Source organism: Lampetra planeri, chromosome 21 (genome assembly GCF_965212315.1).
Source record: "Lampetra planeri chromosome 21, kcLamPlan1.2.h2, whole genome shotgun sequence".
NCBI classification, from domain to species: Eukaryota; Metazoa; Chordata; class Hyperoartia; order Petromyzontiformes; family Petromyzontidae; genus Lampetra; species Lampetra planeri.
Window position 1 is genome coordinate 8,517,514 of NC_136127.1, and position 13,343 is coordinate 8,530,856.

Below are 13,343 nucleotides of genomic sequence, written 5' to 3' on the forward strand. Positions count from 1 at the left end.
AGCTCTGAGCAATCCCTCCGACGATGATAAACTAAACGAATGTAATACTTTTAAACAAACAAAATATACTTTGGAAGGACCCTGTAACCTTTGTGTAGGCATTTGGACAGTATGGCATATTGGTGGTTTTGCTAGTTTAGAGTTGGGGGGGGGCTTAGTTCACATTTCCTGCATTCCATGTCTTTAACAGAATCCATGTGTGCTGCACTTGGAGTCCCCTGCCTCTTCACGCACATTCTGCAGGTCATTTTCTCAGAAGGCCGGGTTAATTACAACCTTGACACGCTCTGTCGAGCAGACAAAAACACCACGTGACGTTAATAATTAAGAATTACCAGCAGACGTCGTTGTCTGGCAGTTACTTGGTTTTAAACAAAGACAAAAATTGAGGTGACAATTTCTAACATCTCTCTGAAAAGGATACGTGTTGAGATGCACCTCATCAATACTGGAGAACCATTCGGGTTACCACCTATCTTGGTTTTCCCTAGGTTGTCCTCTTTTTGAGGAAGCTGTCCTGAGAAATGTATAATTCTTCCTGGGACATCAAAAGTCTCCGTCTTAATCATTCGCCTAATGATACAACACTCGTGACAACGCATTTACATGGAGCTCTCCCATATTTCAGTCTTGTGATACTCTTCTCACGATGTCCTCGTATACATTGTAACTGAAGAGGTCCTAACCCTAAGAACCAAACATGCAGTGCTGCACTGACCCGCAAAAAAACAGACTGATTTTTTACACATCGAAACTACACAATCTATACCCTAGGACTTCTGTGTCATAAAACAGTTGTTAAAATGGGTTGGTTGGTGCAAGGCTTGGCATGGCAGCGAGTCCATTCCACCACAGCAGGAAGGGCCACCCTGTGCGGGACCAACGGAAGCATCTTGCGAGAGATGAGCAAGAGGTCAGGCAGGCAAGTTCGACCCCGCCACGACGGCCTTCCCCCTAACGAGGTGCACATGTGCAGGGCCTGGGTTTACACGTGCTAAATCAGCATGGTGGTGGTGGCAGTCAGGCCTTTCTCCGTTCCCACCCTTCTGGAGGCTCCACTCGCTCTACTTGAATTGCCTGGCAGCAGCTGAGCCCCAGTGGGTGGGGGCAGGAGCTAGGCACTTGAAATGAAATAAGTGAGCCCAACAACATGTGCAAGACATACACAGACACCCGACACTCCACTGAGCTCAATAATGAAGGGGAAAAAAATCCAATGACAAATGATCGCTTTGCCAACTATTTACAAAAAAGTGTATTATAAAAACACTGTGCATCTTTGGAAAATATTTTACAAGAGATAAACATTAATGAGTAAATCTAAAATACAGTACAGCCTTTAAAAAAAAATTACCCCATATTTACACACACCAAAATTTAATAAAACCATTCCCTTGTAAAAAAAAGTACATTTTGATGCCTTAATAAAGAGAATACCAATTTTAATTTACCACTTAGTATCGCTTTGACCAAAAACCTTAAATTATCAAGCTGAAAAATAGAAAAAAAATCTACAGCATTTGACGAGTACTTTGTTTAAGCTTACAGGCATTCCTCAATGTGAAATGTTTAAGGAATTTAATTAAGACCACTAGAGGAAATGCTTTGCCAAACAAAATATTACAAAAGTGGGATTCAAATGGCCAGGACCAATTTAGATTGGTGGCGGCATGCTCACCACACACACAGCTTGGTGGGCTAATGAACTACACAGATACACGAGTTTCTTACCCACATCTAGACACTCGAGAGAGGCATTCCTTGCCCATCATCAGCAACATTCTACAACCATAAGGGAACCTATTGTGTGGCAGAGAGAAAACGGAATATAAACACCAATGTTACATTGTACTATATTATCTCGCTGGAGCTGAACTTCTCTTTACTCAACATGACTTGCAAATTTCACCATGTTACCATTATATAATTAGACCACATACTATACATTTTATAAATTCATGAGCCCTTATAAAATGTCCACCATTTTGTTCAGTGTCTTGTTTGGCACTCAAGGTGTGCATTTAAGGACTGTGCTTGTGTCGAAAATCACTGCACCTACTACCTTGCCAGCAGTGGCAAGTAACTGCTGGGATGCACCTTGACCTTCATAAACATACAAGTGAGTTGCATTTTCATTTGATGGAATACAAATTTAAACTGAAGATATTACCCAAGACGGACAATGTAATATGGCATATTGTTATCAAACGTCAGAAAGTAATGAAAGTTTCTGTCATTTGATAACTTACAAATTGACATTACATTTTTTACCAAATATTAAAGTGATTATCTACGTGCAGACAAATACGTTGTGAATAACATGGCAGTAATGCAATTACAATCAAATGTGGAAGAAAAAAAAATTGCTTAAAAACTTTCACAAATTTTGGCCTTGTCATAAGAAATTTTTGACAGTTTTATGGCCGATCCTACAGAGCCTGTCAACAATAATACAGCTTTAGCTCTCTGACGTGTTATTGAGTTGTGCCACATGTTGTTAGGCATGCCTTAAGTTCTTCTGGAACTGATGGAAGTTCCTGAAGGAGCTCCCAGGACGTGCAGCCAAACATCAGAGATCATGCCAAAAAAAATGCAGTATAACACAAAAAACACGCATTGGACATCTATACAGCACGGCCACGAAAAGATCATGCTCAGCTACCTACCGCTTGTCCAAAAAAAATATGGGTAAGTAAAAAAATCGTTCCCACTGGTAAACAAAATGCCTTGCAATTCAACCAAGCCCCCAAAGACATTCTATTGCATCTCCTGCATATTGTTAAACAGCATCTAAAAATATTGCACACAAGTTAACTGCAAATGCTTGAAATATGTTTGACAGCATGCTATCTATACAGTATAATTGTGGAAACATTATCCCAAGCACCATGAGAAATAAGCCAAGCTCCAAATCGCATTAGACCAACACAAACCAGCATCACCCCTTAGAACTGATCCCTGTTCACAGATTTCATCACTTAATTTATATACAGGGGGTTAGAGACTTGTCCAAACAACACTTTCTTCTTGGGATGAACAAATGATACATGTGCTGGCACCAGTCTTCAGTGCAGAACATAGAGCAGGAGTGCAGATTTGAAATATAATTACGGAAATATGTAAAAAATTCATTGCCAAATCTATCATTGCTTCGATGAGCCAAAGCTACAACGTCTCCTGACACGAGTGTAGTAAATGACCCCGCATTCAGTAGGCTTTTTGGAATGTTATGAGCAAATTAATTGCCAGCGCCAGCAGTTAAAGAAAAAACAAATAATTCGGCATAAACATCTAAACAAAATATTTTGAACTTGGAAGAAACAACATCTTCACAGATATTAATTCTGGTTAATGTGCACATTCTCCAATGACTTAAAACATGTTTGAAAAGTATTGTTTAAAGAGTGTTTACGTGTATTTTAAGAAGCAGTTATTAACCATGATTAAAAGCTAAATGGTAAGAAGTGCAAATTTACTGAAGCAGGTGTTATCCCAACTTAGTACAAGACCAAGGATAGCAGTTCACCGGGTCCACAAAGAACTCCACTTACAATAAACCTGCTATTTGATTGGCTAGAACCAAAGAGTATGGATTCCTGCAGTCACGAAAGCTTCAAATCAAGATAGATTAAAATAAACCCTTGAATGCACAGACAACTGTAATCCCTACGTACATTTCTAAGCTGTAACAGGTTTATCAGACTTGATTCATGATGTTATGTTATTCAAACGGACTTCATGAAAACATGGCAAACTTTTGACAATTAGCACACAATTACTTTGGAGAAATTGAACCCGACTAACCTCAAAATTTGTTGGGTTAATCGTCTCGACGTGATATAAGAAAATAGCATGGTCATGCTCACGCTCCAAATAACAAGAATGTTTCACAATTCACAGGAAAGACAAATCTGAATTGTCCCCAAGTGTGAAGCCAGGGGGTTAACCTGTCTCAGGCAGAAAGAAAATCTCACACCAAAGCCGATTCAACCCGGTTAAATACCAGCATCCGTGATGGCTCATACAAACTACTGTCGAAAACAGCTGAAGGCAAAAAAGCGCACTGGTGATCAAAATTAAGGGTCGCGAGTTAGTCAACATCGTTATTTGCTAGCGTCTATTAAAAACTCGTCTCCTCCAATCGTAACAACTCTTGCGATTATTTTAAACCACGCAAAGACAGCAGAGGGGTAAATAAAACCAGAATGCAACTTGATCCAGATGGGAAATAAAAGTACTGTCGCTATTTATATAAGCATCATCTAGACAAGCAACGGCTGCTCTTCCGAGGCCAGCCAAGAAAACAGGGCACGTCTTGAGGGGTACAACAACACCACATTTGGGTATTCTACAGCCGTCAATGTTATAACAACTCCGGGTAGTTCATGACGCGTTTGCCCGTCTCCACCATGACTTCCGACGAGCCACGTCATTCCCTAATTTTCACAAGAGAGCTCCGTGACACAATACGTTCCAAAATTGCAATTTCACCAGTAACAGCGATGCACCACGAGGTTCCGTAGAGTCCAATAGAGTCCAGTGTTGGCATATGCATTGTACGTATAACTACTGTCGCACGTAAAGGAAAGGGGGGGAAGGGGTGAGAATTAGTGGGTGGGAAGAGGTGGCCCAGGAGGGACACAAGGCATTGGCGCTGAGGTCTCTAGCACTAATGGCCTAATGGCCAGGTTTAGGTGATCTTCTCCAGTAAGAGCGCTATGCGTCGGCATGGTCACCGCCATTCTCTTCCGTGTGCAGCTGTTGCTCCTCTCCATTATCCTCTTGTGGTGGCCGCACCCGCTTGAAGAATCCCATCTGCAGGAGAGAAGGGGAAGTGTGAGGGGACGGTCAAATTGTTGCACCACACCAAATGCTCAAATGGCGCATTACAAGCTTGAGGAAGTGATGCCGCATAGTGAGATGTTCCTCAGTTGTGGCGCCAGATGGGGTGGGCCCGAACAATACAGAGGACATCGTTTTGTGAGAAGGTGACTACAATTAAGCATTCCGCACAAAACATCTTGAAAACTGGGTTGGAATGTCACTTTAAAATAAAAATTTAGTAGGGCTGCCGTGATATGGCGACAATACGATACATCTTAAGATTATATAGTCGACAATAATGATATCATCTGTTTGGCTAAATATTATATTGTGATCATCATTGCTAATTTTTTTCTTAAACATTTCATCATCACACGTTACTTAGGAAATAGAAACCTCAATACATTAATTTCTAAATGAATTCTATTATACAGTAAATTAGTATTTTGTTACGTTTTTAGGAGTAATTGATGGCATGGAATTCCACCATCTCTACAATGCATTGAAGACTAATAATTTTGGTGTAACTGACAACATTATAGATTGTAATCATAAGAAAAATCTATGGCAGACTTTTGGCGAGTGAATTGCAGTTGATGAACATGTAAGTTATTTTAAATAATCTTTACTCGTACAGCAAAGTACAAAAACAATACATTGAAAATGTCGACTGCAATTACAAAGTTATGGGGAGCTGACATCGTGATAATTGTCACTTCGCAAAAGTAAAAAAAAAATATTTCATCGTGAAAAATGATATTTCAGCAACCCTAACGATTACCTTCCACATGGCGAAGACGAGGAGGGAGAGGAGGAGCAACCCTGCCAGCACAGCCACGATGATGACCCATACGGGCACGGGCTGGTTGCCGTCCTGGTTGGCCCATGCGACAATGGTGGAGACCTGTGAGTGACATCGCCGCTCGTCAGCACCGGAGAGAGAAGCGACGCCCGAAGCAATGGACAATTCACGCCACCGAAGCGCGTTGGAAAAATGCAAATGAACATCAGTGATTCATATTCTTGGTTCTTTCGGTAAAGTCACGTAGAAGGGAAATAATAAAATAATAATAAAATTCAACAATATTTTTTTTATTGCTTATATTTTTATTATCTCCCTTCTACGTGACTTTACCGAAAGAACCAAGAATATTAATCCCTGCAGTCACGAAAGCTTTAAATCAGAACATCAGTGAGTTGGTAATAACGCTGGGGTTGGAATGGTGGCATGAACTGCACTACAAACCTGGCATCTTGCGTTTGATTCTCAGCTATGGCTAATGTCAGTGGTGAGCCATATGTGAACGGGTTCTTCACTAACCCACACTGACCAGCGTGGTGAAATATGGTCATCAGGCAGTGCATTGACAATCCGCAGTACATGATGCATTTAAATGTAATTTATTAACGTGTGCAAATAGGTTATTATGCTGACGATGCATGCTTGAGTGTATATATCGATTATTTAGTATTCATGCATAATTGTATTTCCCACCCTTTGGGCAATAATGATCGGAATTAATGAGCCAATGCAAGAAAGAGTACAAACGAGACAAAGCAGACTGCAGTATAGACGAGGAAGTAGATGAAACAGAGCTATTAACACCGTGCAGATGAGACAATACAAACAAGACAACGCCATACAGGCAGTACAGCAAGGTGGACTGCACAGTCCAGACAAAGGATCGAGAGTATCAACGCATGATTAAAAAGTGGAGACGAAGCTGATGGCACGATAACATTACCTGAAAGGCCCCACTGGGGAGCTTCTCGGGACGGATCTTGTAGGGCATGTCATTGACGGAGAAGTGTGCCGCCGATTCGATGGTGTGCTGCTGGCTCTCCTTCTGCACTCGGTCGAGTGAAAGCAGGCAGCGCAGAGAGGTGGTCGATTAAACAAAACCGTTTCAATAATTATACCAACGCGAAAGTATCATATGCTCACCCCCTATGTGTGAAGTACAGTGAAATTTCACTTATCCGTGTTGATTTAGGTTCCGCTTATTGGCGGAGTATATTATCCACGAAAATATCTCCGAATAAATTTCGATTTGAAGCTTTCGTGACTGCAGGGATTCATCTTCTTGGTTCTTTCGGTAAAGTCACGTAGAAGGGAAATAATAAAATAATAAAAATAAAACATAATAAAATAATTCTCACGACGTTTCGGCCACAACGCAGGCAGCCGTCCTCCTCAGGTGGAGAACAGGTCTGTCGGGAAGACAGCGTCTTCTCGACAGACCTGAGGACGACTGCTTGCGTTGTGGCCGAAACGTCGTGAGAATTATTTTATTATGGTTTATTTTTATTATTTTATTATTTCCATTCTACGTGACTTTACCGAAAGAACCAAGAAGATATCTCCGAATAGTCGCCAAATTATCCGTGCGTAAATACAGATGTGCGAATTTACCGCACGACTAACATTATTTACTAAAAACAATAGACATTATCGCTTCTCGCAAGAAACTTAGACAATAGAATGAATTCAGTGCTCCGAAACCCATACCTCCATGAAGGCTTTGGCCCAGAGGCGTGACTTGATCTGTAGCACGGCATTGTGGCCGCTCTCCAACGTCTGCACCGTGCAGCGAATGTGCAAGCACTCGGCCGTGCTGCAGTTCTGCGGGGAGAAGAGCCACACACAACAAACAACTATTTGATTTGCTTTTCGATTTCAAGCTTTCGTGACTGCAGGGATTCATCTTCTTGGTTCTTTCGGTAAAATCACGTAGGATTGAAATAATAAAATAATAAAAATAAAACATAATAAAATAATTTTCACGACGTTTCGGCCACAACGCAAGCAGCCGACTTTACCGAAAGAACCAAGAAGATATTTGATTTGCTGTTGCTAATCTGGCTTACCCTAAGGTTTTGTTTTCTCCAATATTTTAAACAAACAATTGACACGGACTTTTCATTTAACCTCTGTGACCAGCCCCTGCTCATGTCCCAAGTCAAATGCCAAACTTGATTTGTGCTAATTAGCTAAATGTTCTTCCCTCTCCCAAGTGCTAATTTATTTTGTCACAGCAAAGGAAGCATATTTGGACATTTAAATTGAGAAAACCAGTACTGTAGTATGAATATGAAAAATACTAAACTTAAAATATGTCAATTTTTGACAATGCCATATAAGGATGTATGTATTCAAATGTATTATTGGTGTTATTTATTAATAACAACTGCATCATTTGCACACGACTGTTATTTAAACACAAGATTTCTAAATATATCTAACAATGCTAAGCATTACTTTTTGTTCTAGATTTGAAGTTTTCGTGACTGCAAGGATTCATACTTGCAGTCACGATTTAATTTATTTTAATTTTTTACCTAAGTGACTTTACCAAAAAACCCAAAGAGTATTACTTTATGCGTAAAAAAATATTACTCCTTGATAGCTGGCCATCATGATTAGTATACTGTGGTAATAAACACAGGAAATCATGAAATTCCGGAGGATATTTTTCTATTTTAATTTGCAAACACTTTCCTCCCATTGTACTTTTGATAATAATCCAGTCCAAATACGATATATATAAAAACCACCACTCACCAATGATGAATTGGCTGATACCTGGGAAACTGAGAAGGTGAGGATTGCCTGTTTTTGTTTGTTTAATGATGTGCAATTTTCTTTAGCCTGCGGGTTTTAGCAGTCAATCGTAATGCATGTGTGGCCTAGCACACAAGCATATTCAACCGCTGAAAATGCCCGCAGTGGTGCATGGTGAAAGCTCTAAAGAACAAATGCTGAAAACGCGGCCCAACCAGTAAGGCCGCACGTGATGTTTTTGTTGGTATCGAGTCTGTGTGATAGTGCCGTTCAGGCCACGAACCAGAGTCCTGGGGGATTTTGAGTCCGCGTCGCCACTTTGAAGCTCCCGGCGATGGATATCGCGGGGGTTCTCCTTCAGTTGGTTGCCCGTTTCATTCGCGCCCGGCGTATCGTGCGAGTTACTCAGCTGCACACACACACACACAAACGAATCGGCGATAAGTGACGCTTAACAAAAATAATAAATGGTTGCTCACGGATGGCCACTGCTGATACCTTGGTTCTATAATCTGGGTTTCAGCCACCCGTGATTAACTTGGGTTCTGAAGTGTGGTGCAGTTAACAGTCTCAAGCCCGGTCACTAATTCACTGCACACAAAATACGATCAAATTAATTTGATCGTTCGATCCACTTTTGCAAAATTCCAACCCTGATAAGGAAAGTGTGCCCCAAAAGTGTGTGGATAAAGGTCAATTGATTTGATTTCATGGGCTGATGCGCAGCTCAGTCAGAGATACAAATGGAATCTTGATCTTATTATAGGACAACAATCTTATTAATTATTTTATTTCCCCAAGCAGATGGAAGTGTGCAAATATTATCTTGTTGGAAAAGGTAACCTAGTTTACTAAACTGGTACCAAATCCAAAAATTTAAGTGGAAACATAAACTTGACGGTGGTAAAAAAATATTGGAGGGGGGAAGCCAGGGCTCACTTTCCCAATAAATGTTCAGCGCTATCTAGAGGGGACCTGTCCTGGTTTTACCATGATTGCTTTCAAGTTGAGGTAGCTGTCTGACATTAAGATTTCTGTTTTTTTTGGTAGTTGCATAATTGCACACACCTCTCTGGCCTCTTCCAGTATTGTGAGATATTCTTATTTCCATGCTTTGTCCTGTGTTTTTTGTACCTCATTGCGGGTAGCTGTAGCAGAGCTGTTGGTAGACACCTTAACATCTGGGTCAAGGTGCCACACGCTTGCACCCCACCTCTTCCCCTGCTGTTTCGGCACTGGCACCGCTCCACCCAAACTTTGAGCTACCAGCCACCACTGCTTTCATGGCCCTTTGATTTCGAAAAATATGACTCTATTCAGGTGGCGGCCGCCCCCACGTTGGCTACAGCACTGAATGACCTTGAGGTTGAGGGAATCACCTTGAGGTTAAGAGGATTGATCTTGTTCGACGAGTCGGGAACACACTTAATGGGACCCTCCGTGTTCAGCGCCAGGACATAGAGGATGTAGTCGTCGTCGGATCGCAGCGGCCAGCTGAGATCCATCTCTGCAGAGCCCACGCGACTGGGCCCAATGTTACGGAGCTGCTCGCACCGATGGTCAACAGATGCATGTGGGGGTGGGGGGGGGTGGAGCTTTAAACAAGTGAAAAACGCACGTGCTGCCAATTCCTTCCCGTTTCCCTATTGTTGTGAAATTTTGTCAAAAATATTCTATTCTCAGCAAAAAAATATTCCTGCACATACCAGCTGTGATTACTTAACAGATGTTTTGTCTCTTCAATATGACCCATCTCTCATTATGGTGCATTGTTTATATAGACATTTGACAGATTCAATTTAAGAGGCGAGGTAAGATTTACTCTATAAATGGTGTGCTTTTTTCATGCATTATTTTTCGGATAAACGATCCAAGAAACTGTTGGGTTTTTTGTTGTAAAGTTGGCACATGTTACATGTTCACAATTATTGTGCTTGCCTTGACTTGACGTGCGTTTCTACATGTAGTAAAAAGCTATATTGATGTGAAAATTACACGAGGAAAGCCCATTATAAGAAACAAGAACCAGTGTTAACAATTGCTGCATCTTATATGATACTGTATCTTATATTAATGTAGAGTAAAAACAGACAGTAACTCACATACATACACACAAACAAGGCAGATAACTTCCACAAACACTTCCATGAACATAAAATTATACACATGTTAATATATTATAACATAGCACAGTTTAACGAAATTTATTACCTGAATAGAGGTGTAGGAAATTTCAGGGAATTATATTATAACAATAAAATGCCTATGATATTTCACAGTACACTTCTCCCACCCAGGAATAGAAAAATATCTGGGGAAAATGTTCTCCATATGTTACCCAGATTTTTCCATCATTTCACGAAACCCTTCCCCGCTCTCTACACCAATAAATATTATACGAATGAAGACATTTTAGAACTTGTTTTGTATCCCTTACCACCTTTTTACATTTTTTTTAAATCATGTATTTGTGGCATGTAGGCTGGTCTGACTCACTTGAGTGTGTGAATAAACGATTCATTATGAAAAGTTAGGCCAAAGGTCATCGATCATACATAGCATACCATTAATACCATCGGTCCCTGGTTCCTTCAAGTCAGAATGAACCCTTAACCCTTCCAACTCAAATTACTCCAGTAAGTGCGATAGCAGGCTGACCGACTCACAGATGGACAAATTAAGATTTATATAATGTACATAATTTAACATGTGCTGTATATCCGTGTAGAATATATTATTCTGTATTGGCGTACCTCATAAACATGCTGCACCAATGGTCCAATATCCTCTTCCTTCACAGGGTTCTCAACTGGCTCCCAGTTTATGATGGGGAGCACAATCTGATCGGGAATGGACACCCTGCGGACACAATTCACACCGAGGTGTCAATAAAGTGGCATGCATGTGAATCATGAGCCAATAACATTTGTCATGGTGTGTCACATATGCGTGCAAAGTGCATCACCAAAACTTCCCAGACACCACAACCCAAACCTTCCACACATCATCAGAACACATGTAGTGCTAGGTGCAATTTGAGGCCACGTGAAGGGTCGAAAGCTCACTGCTGGCAGGAGGTCACGGGACAGTCCAAGGTGTTATGGGTTAACCGACTGAGATGCACTCCTGCAGGCAGTAAATGCCCACGAATAATGGTGGTAATGTTAATCTAGGAGTGCATGGAGACAGCTCGAGAAGAGATATGCTCAACATGCGGCCTAATCCAGAAGTGTACACTTGCATTACGAGTGACTGCGAAAACCTACGTGCTAAATCAATGAGGTTGGACAATAACACAGGGTGATTGCACAATCACAATACTGTTGTCACCAGGACCATATGGTCAAGCGCACCATGGATTTTAGTGTGTCTAACTTATGCTCTGGTGTATAACACAATGTTGCTCATCGTGTACCAAAAAACAGGTATTGATCTTGTAGATGCAGTCATTCTCATTCCTAATGGTCCTGCAATGCTACATATCTCCTGCAATTGAAAGTGGACGAAACACTTTTTGATATTTTAAAGCCACCAATGCTTATCCAGCATAGGTATTGCACTTGTAAATGTAGAGCTCTGTTTGTTAATCCACTGCTGGATGAGGGTGACCCCCATGCTCTGCAGATTTGTGGGGATTATAAAGCTATCCTTGACCAGGCTGCTAAGTGCAGGTTGGCGAAGGAGGGGAGCATATGTGGAAGCTTAGAAGCACAGTACAACAATGTATTTTGCAACACTGCCCTCTGCTACCCATCATCTTGCCTCGCAGCCTACATAAACTTGTTGTGTATGGCAAGTCGCCAATCCTAGCATTATCTAGGCTGAAACCTGCTTCGCTTCAGTTTAATACATAGGCTTTCACGACCAATATTATCCATAAGAGGTTTTTGGGTCATATCGCGTAAATGTGTCCTTAAACCGGCCACCACCCGACACAGCCAATTAGTAAGGTTTGTCTCGTAAACAAAACGTGCCAATTTGTTACCAGTTCAGCACACCGGAGTGTTGGAGAGTAAACCCACAATATTTACAATTCGCGGAGAACGTTTCACCAGCAATTACAACTAGCATCATTAGGCGGATGAGGTTGGGTCCATTTCAGGTAAAATTTCGGTCACACGTAGCAAGCGTGATATACTCACCCAACTAGATTCACTTGCGCGAACACTCCCACCGGCAGCACGACCGTCTCCGTATTGCTCTCTGGGCTTTTTTCATTGGAGCTGTAAAAATCAAAGAGGATTATTACTTCGAGTGAGTACTTTCTAATGGTTACTTATTTTGTTTGAAGTGTGTGAGCTAACTGCCAGCGTGATTTCTAAACACCGCATCTGCCACGACACATGTGCAACCGCAAAGAAAGTGCATTCCAGCTCAGCACTGTGCGAGCAGGGAGTGTGAACAAAAGTTATGAACCACATAGTTCACGTGTACGGACTGCCTCCCGTACTTTTTGGCTTAACAAACTTAATACACGGCCAACAATTCGGCCTCCGTAGACAGGCTAAGTTTATTCGTAACCACGTAGGAGACGGTTAAAACTGTCTATTTTCAAAAGCACTCTGTAGTTTAAATCATTACAGAAAATAAGAATGTGTAAACAAAAAAATGCAAAAACACAGCATTTGCAAAATGTACAATCCAAGCAAGACGAGACAAAACAATAATTGACTGCAGTGGTGGAGAACCTTTTTTCTGCCAAGGACCATTTGGATATTTATAACATCATTCGTGGGCCATACAAAATTACCAACTTAAAAATTAGCCTGTTATATTTGGTCAAACATTTAATTAACTCACCCCTAATGTGATGGCTGGAACTGCTTCTCTTTGGTGAGGCGTGTGATGTTAGCTGCTATTGATCATGTTGCTACTCGCAACTGCTTTTCCAGGTTTGCTCCTAGATTTATTGAATTTCGAGTCCCGCCCGCGGTTGCCTTGGCAGGGCCAGACCACA

The 13,343-nt window shown here is 41.3% G+C and overlaps 1 protein-coding gene across 2 annotated transcripts in view; it reads right to left on the bottom strand.

Moving 5' to 3' along the window:
• Positions 1-1,227: 1,227 nt before the first annotated feature.
• LOC144724635 (integrin alpha-8-like) overlaps positions 1,228-13,343 on the bottom strand; it is a 52,406-nt gene continuing 40,290 nt past the window's right edge. For both annotated transcript variants that reach the window (XM_078603918.1, XM_078603919.1), the window contains exons 24-31: positions 12,529-12,609; positions 11,140-11,245; positions 9,766-9,930; positions 8,670-8,795; positions 7,334-7,447; positions 6,570-6,671; positions 5,606-5,728; positions 1,228-4,815 (exon numbers count right to left, since the gene is read on the bottom strand). In XM_078603918.1, coding sequence (XP_078460044.1) covers positions 4,717-4,815; positions 5,606-5,728; positions 6,570-6,671; positions 7,334-7,447; positions 8,670-8,795; positions 9,766-9,930; positions 11,140-11,245; positions 12,529-12,609 — 916 coding nt within the window. In that variant the 3' untranslated portion in view covers positions 1,228-4,716. The remainder of the gene's footprint in view (positions 4,816-5,605; positions 5,729-6,569; positions 6,672-7,333; positions 7,448-8,669; positions 8,796-9,765; positions 9,931-11,139; positions 11,246-12,528; positions 12,610-13,343) is intronic.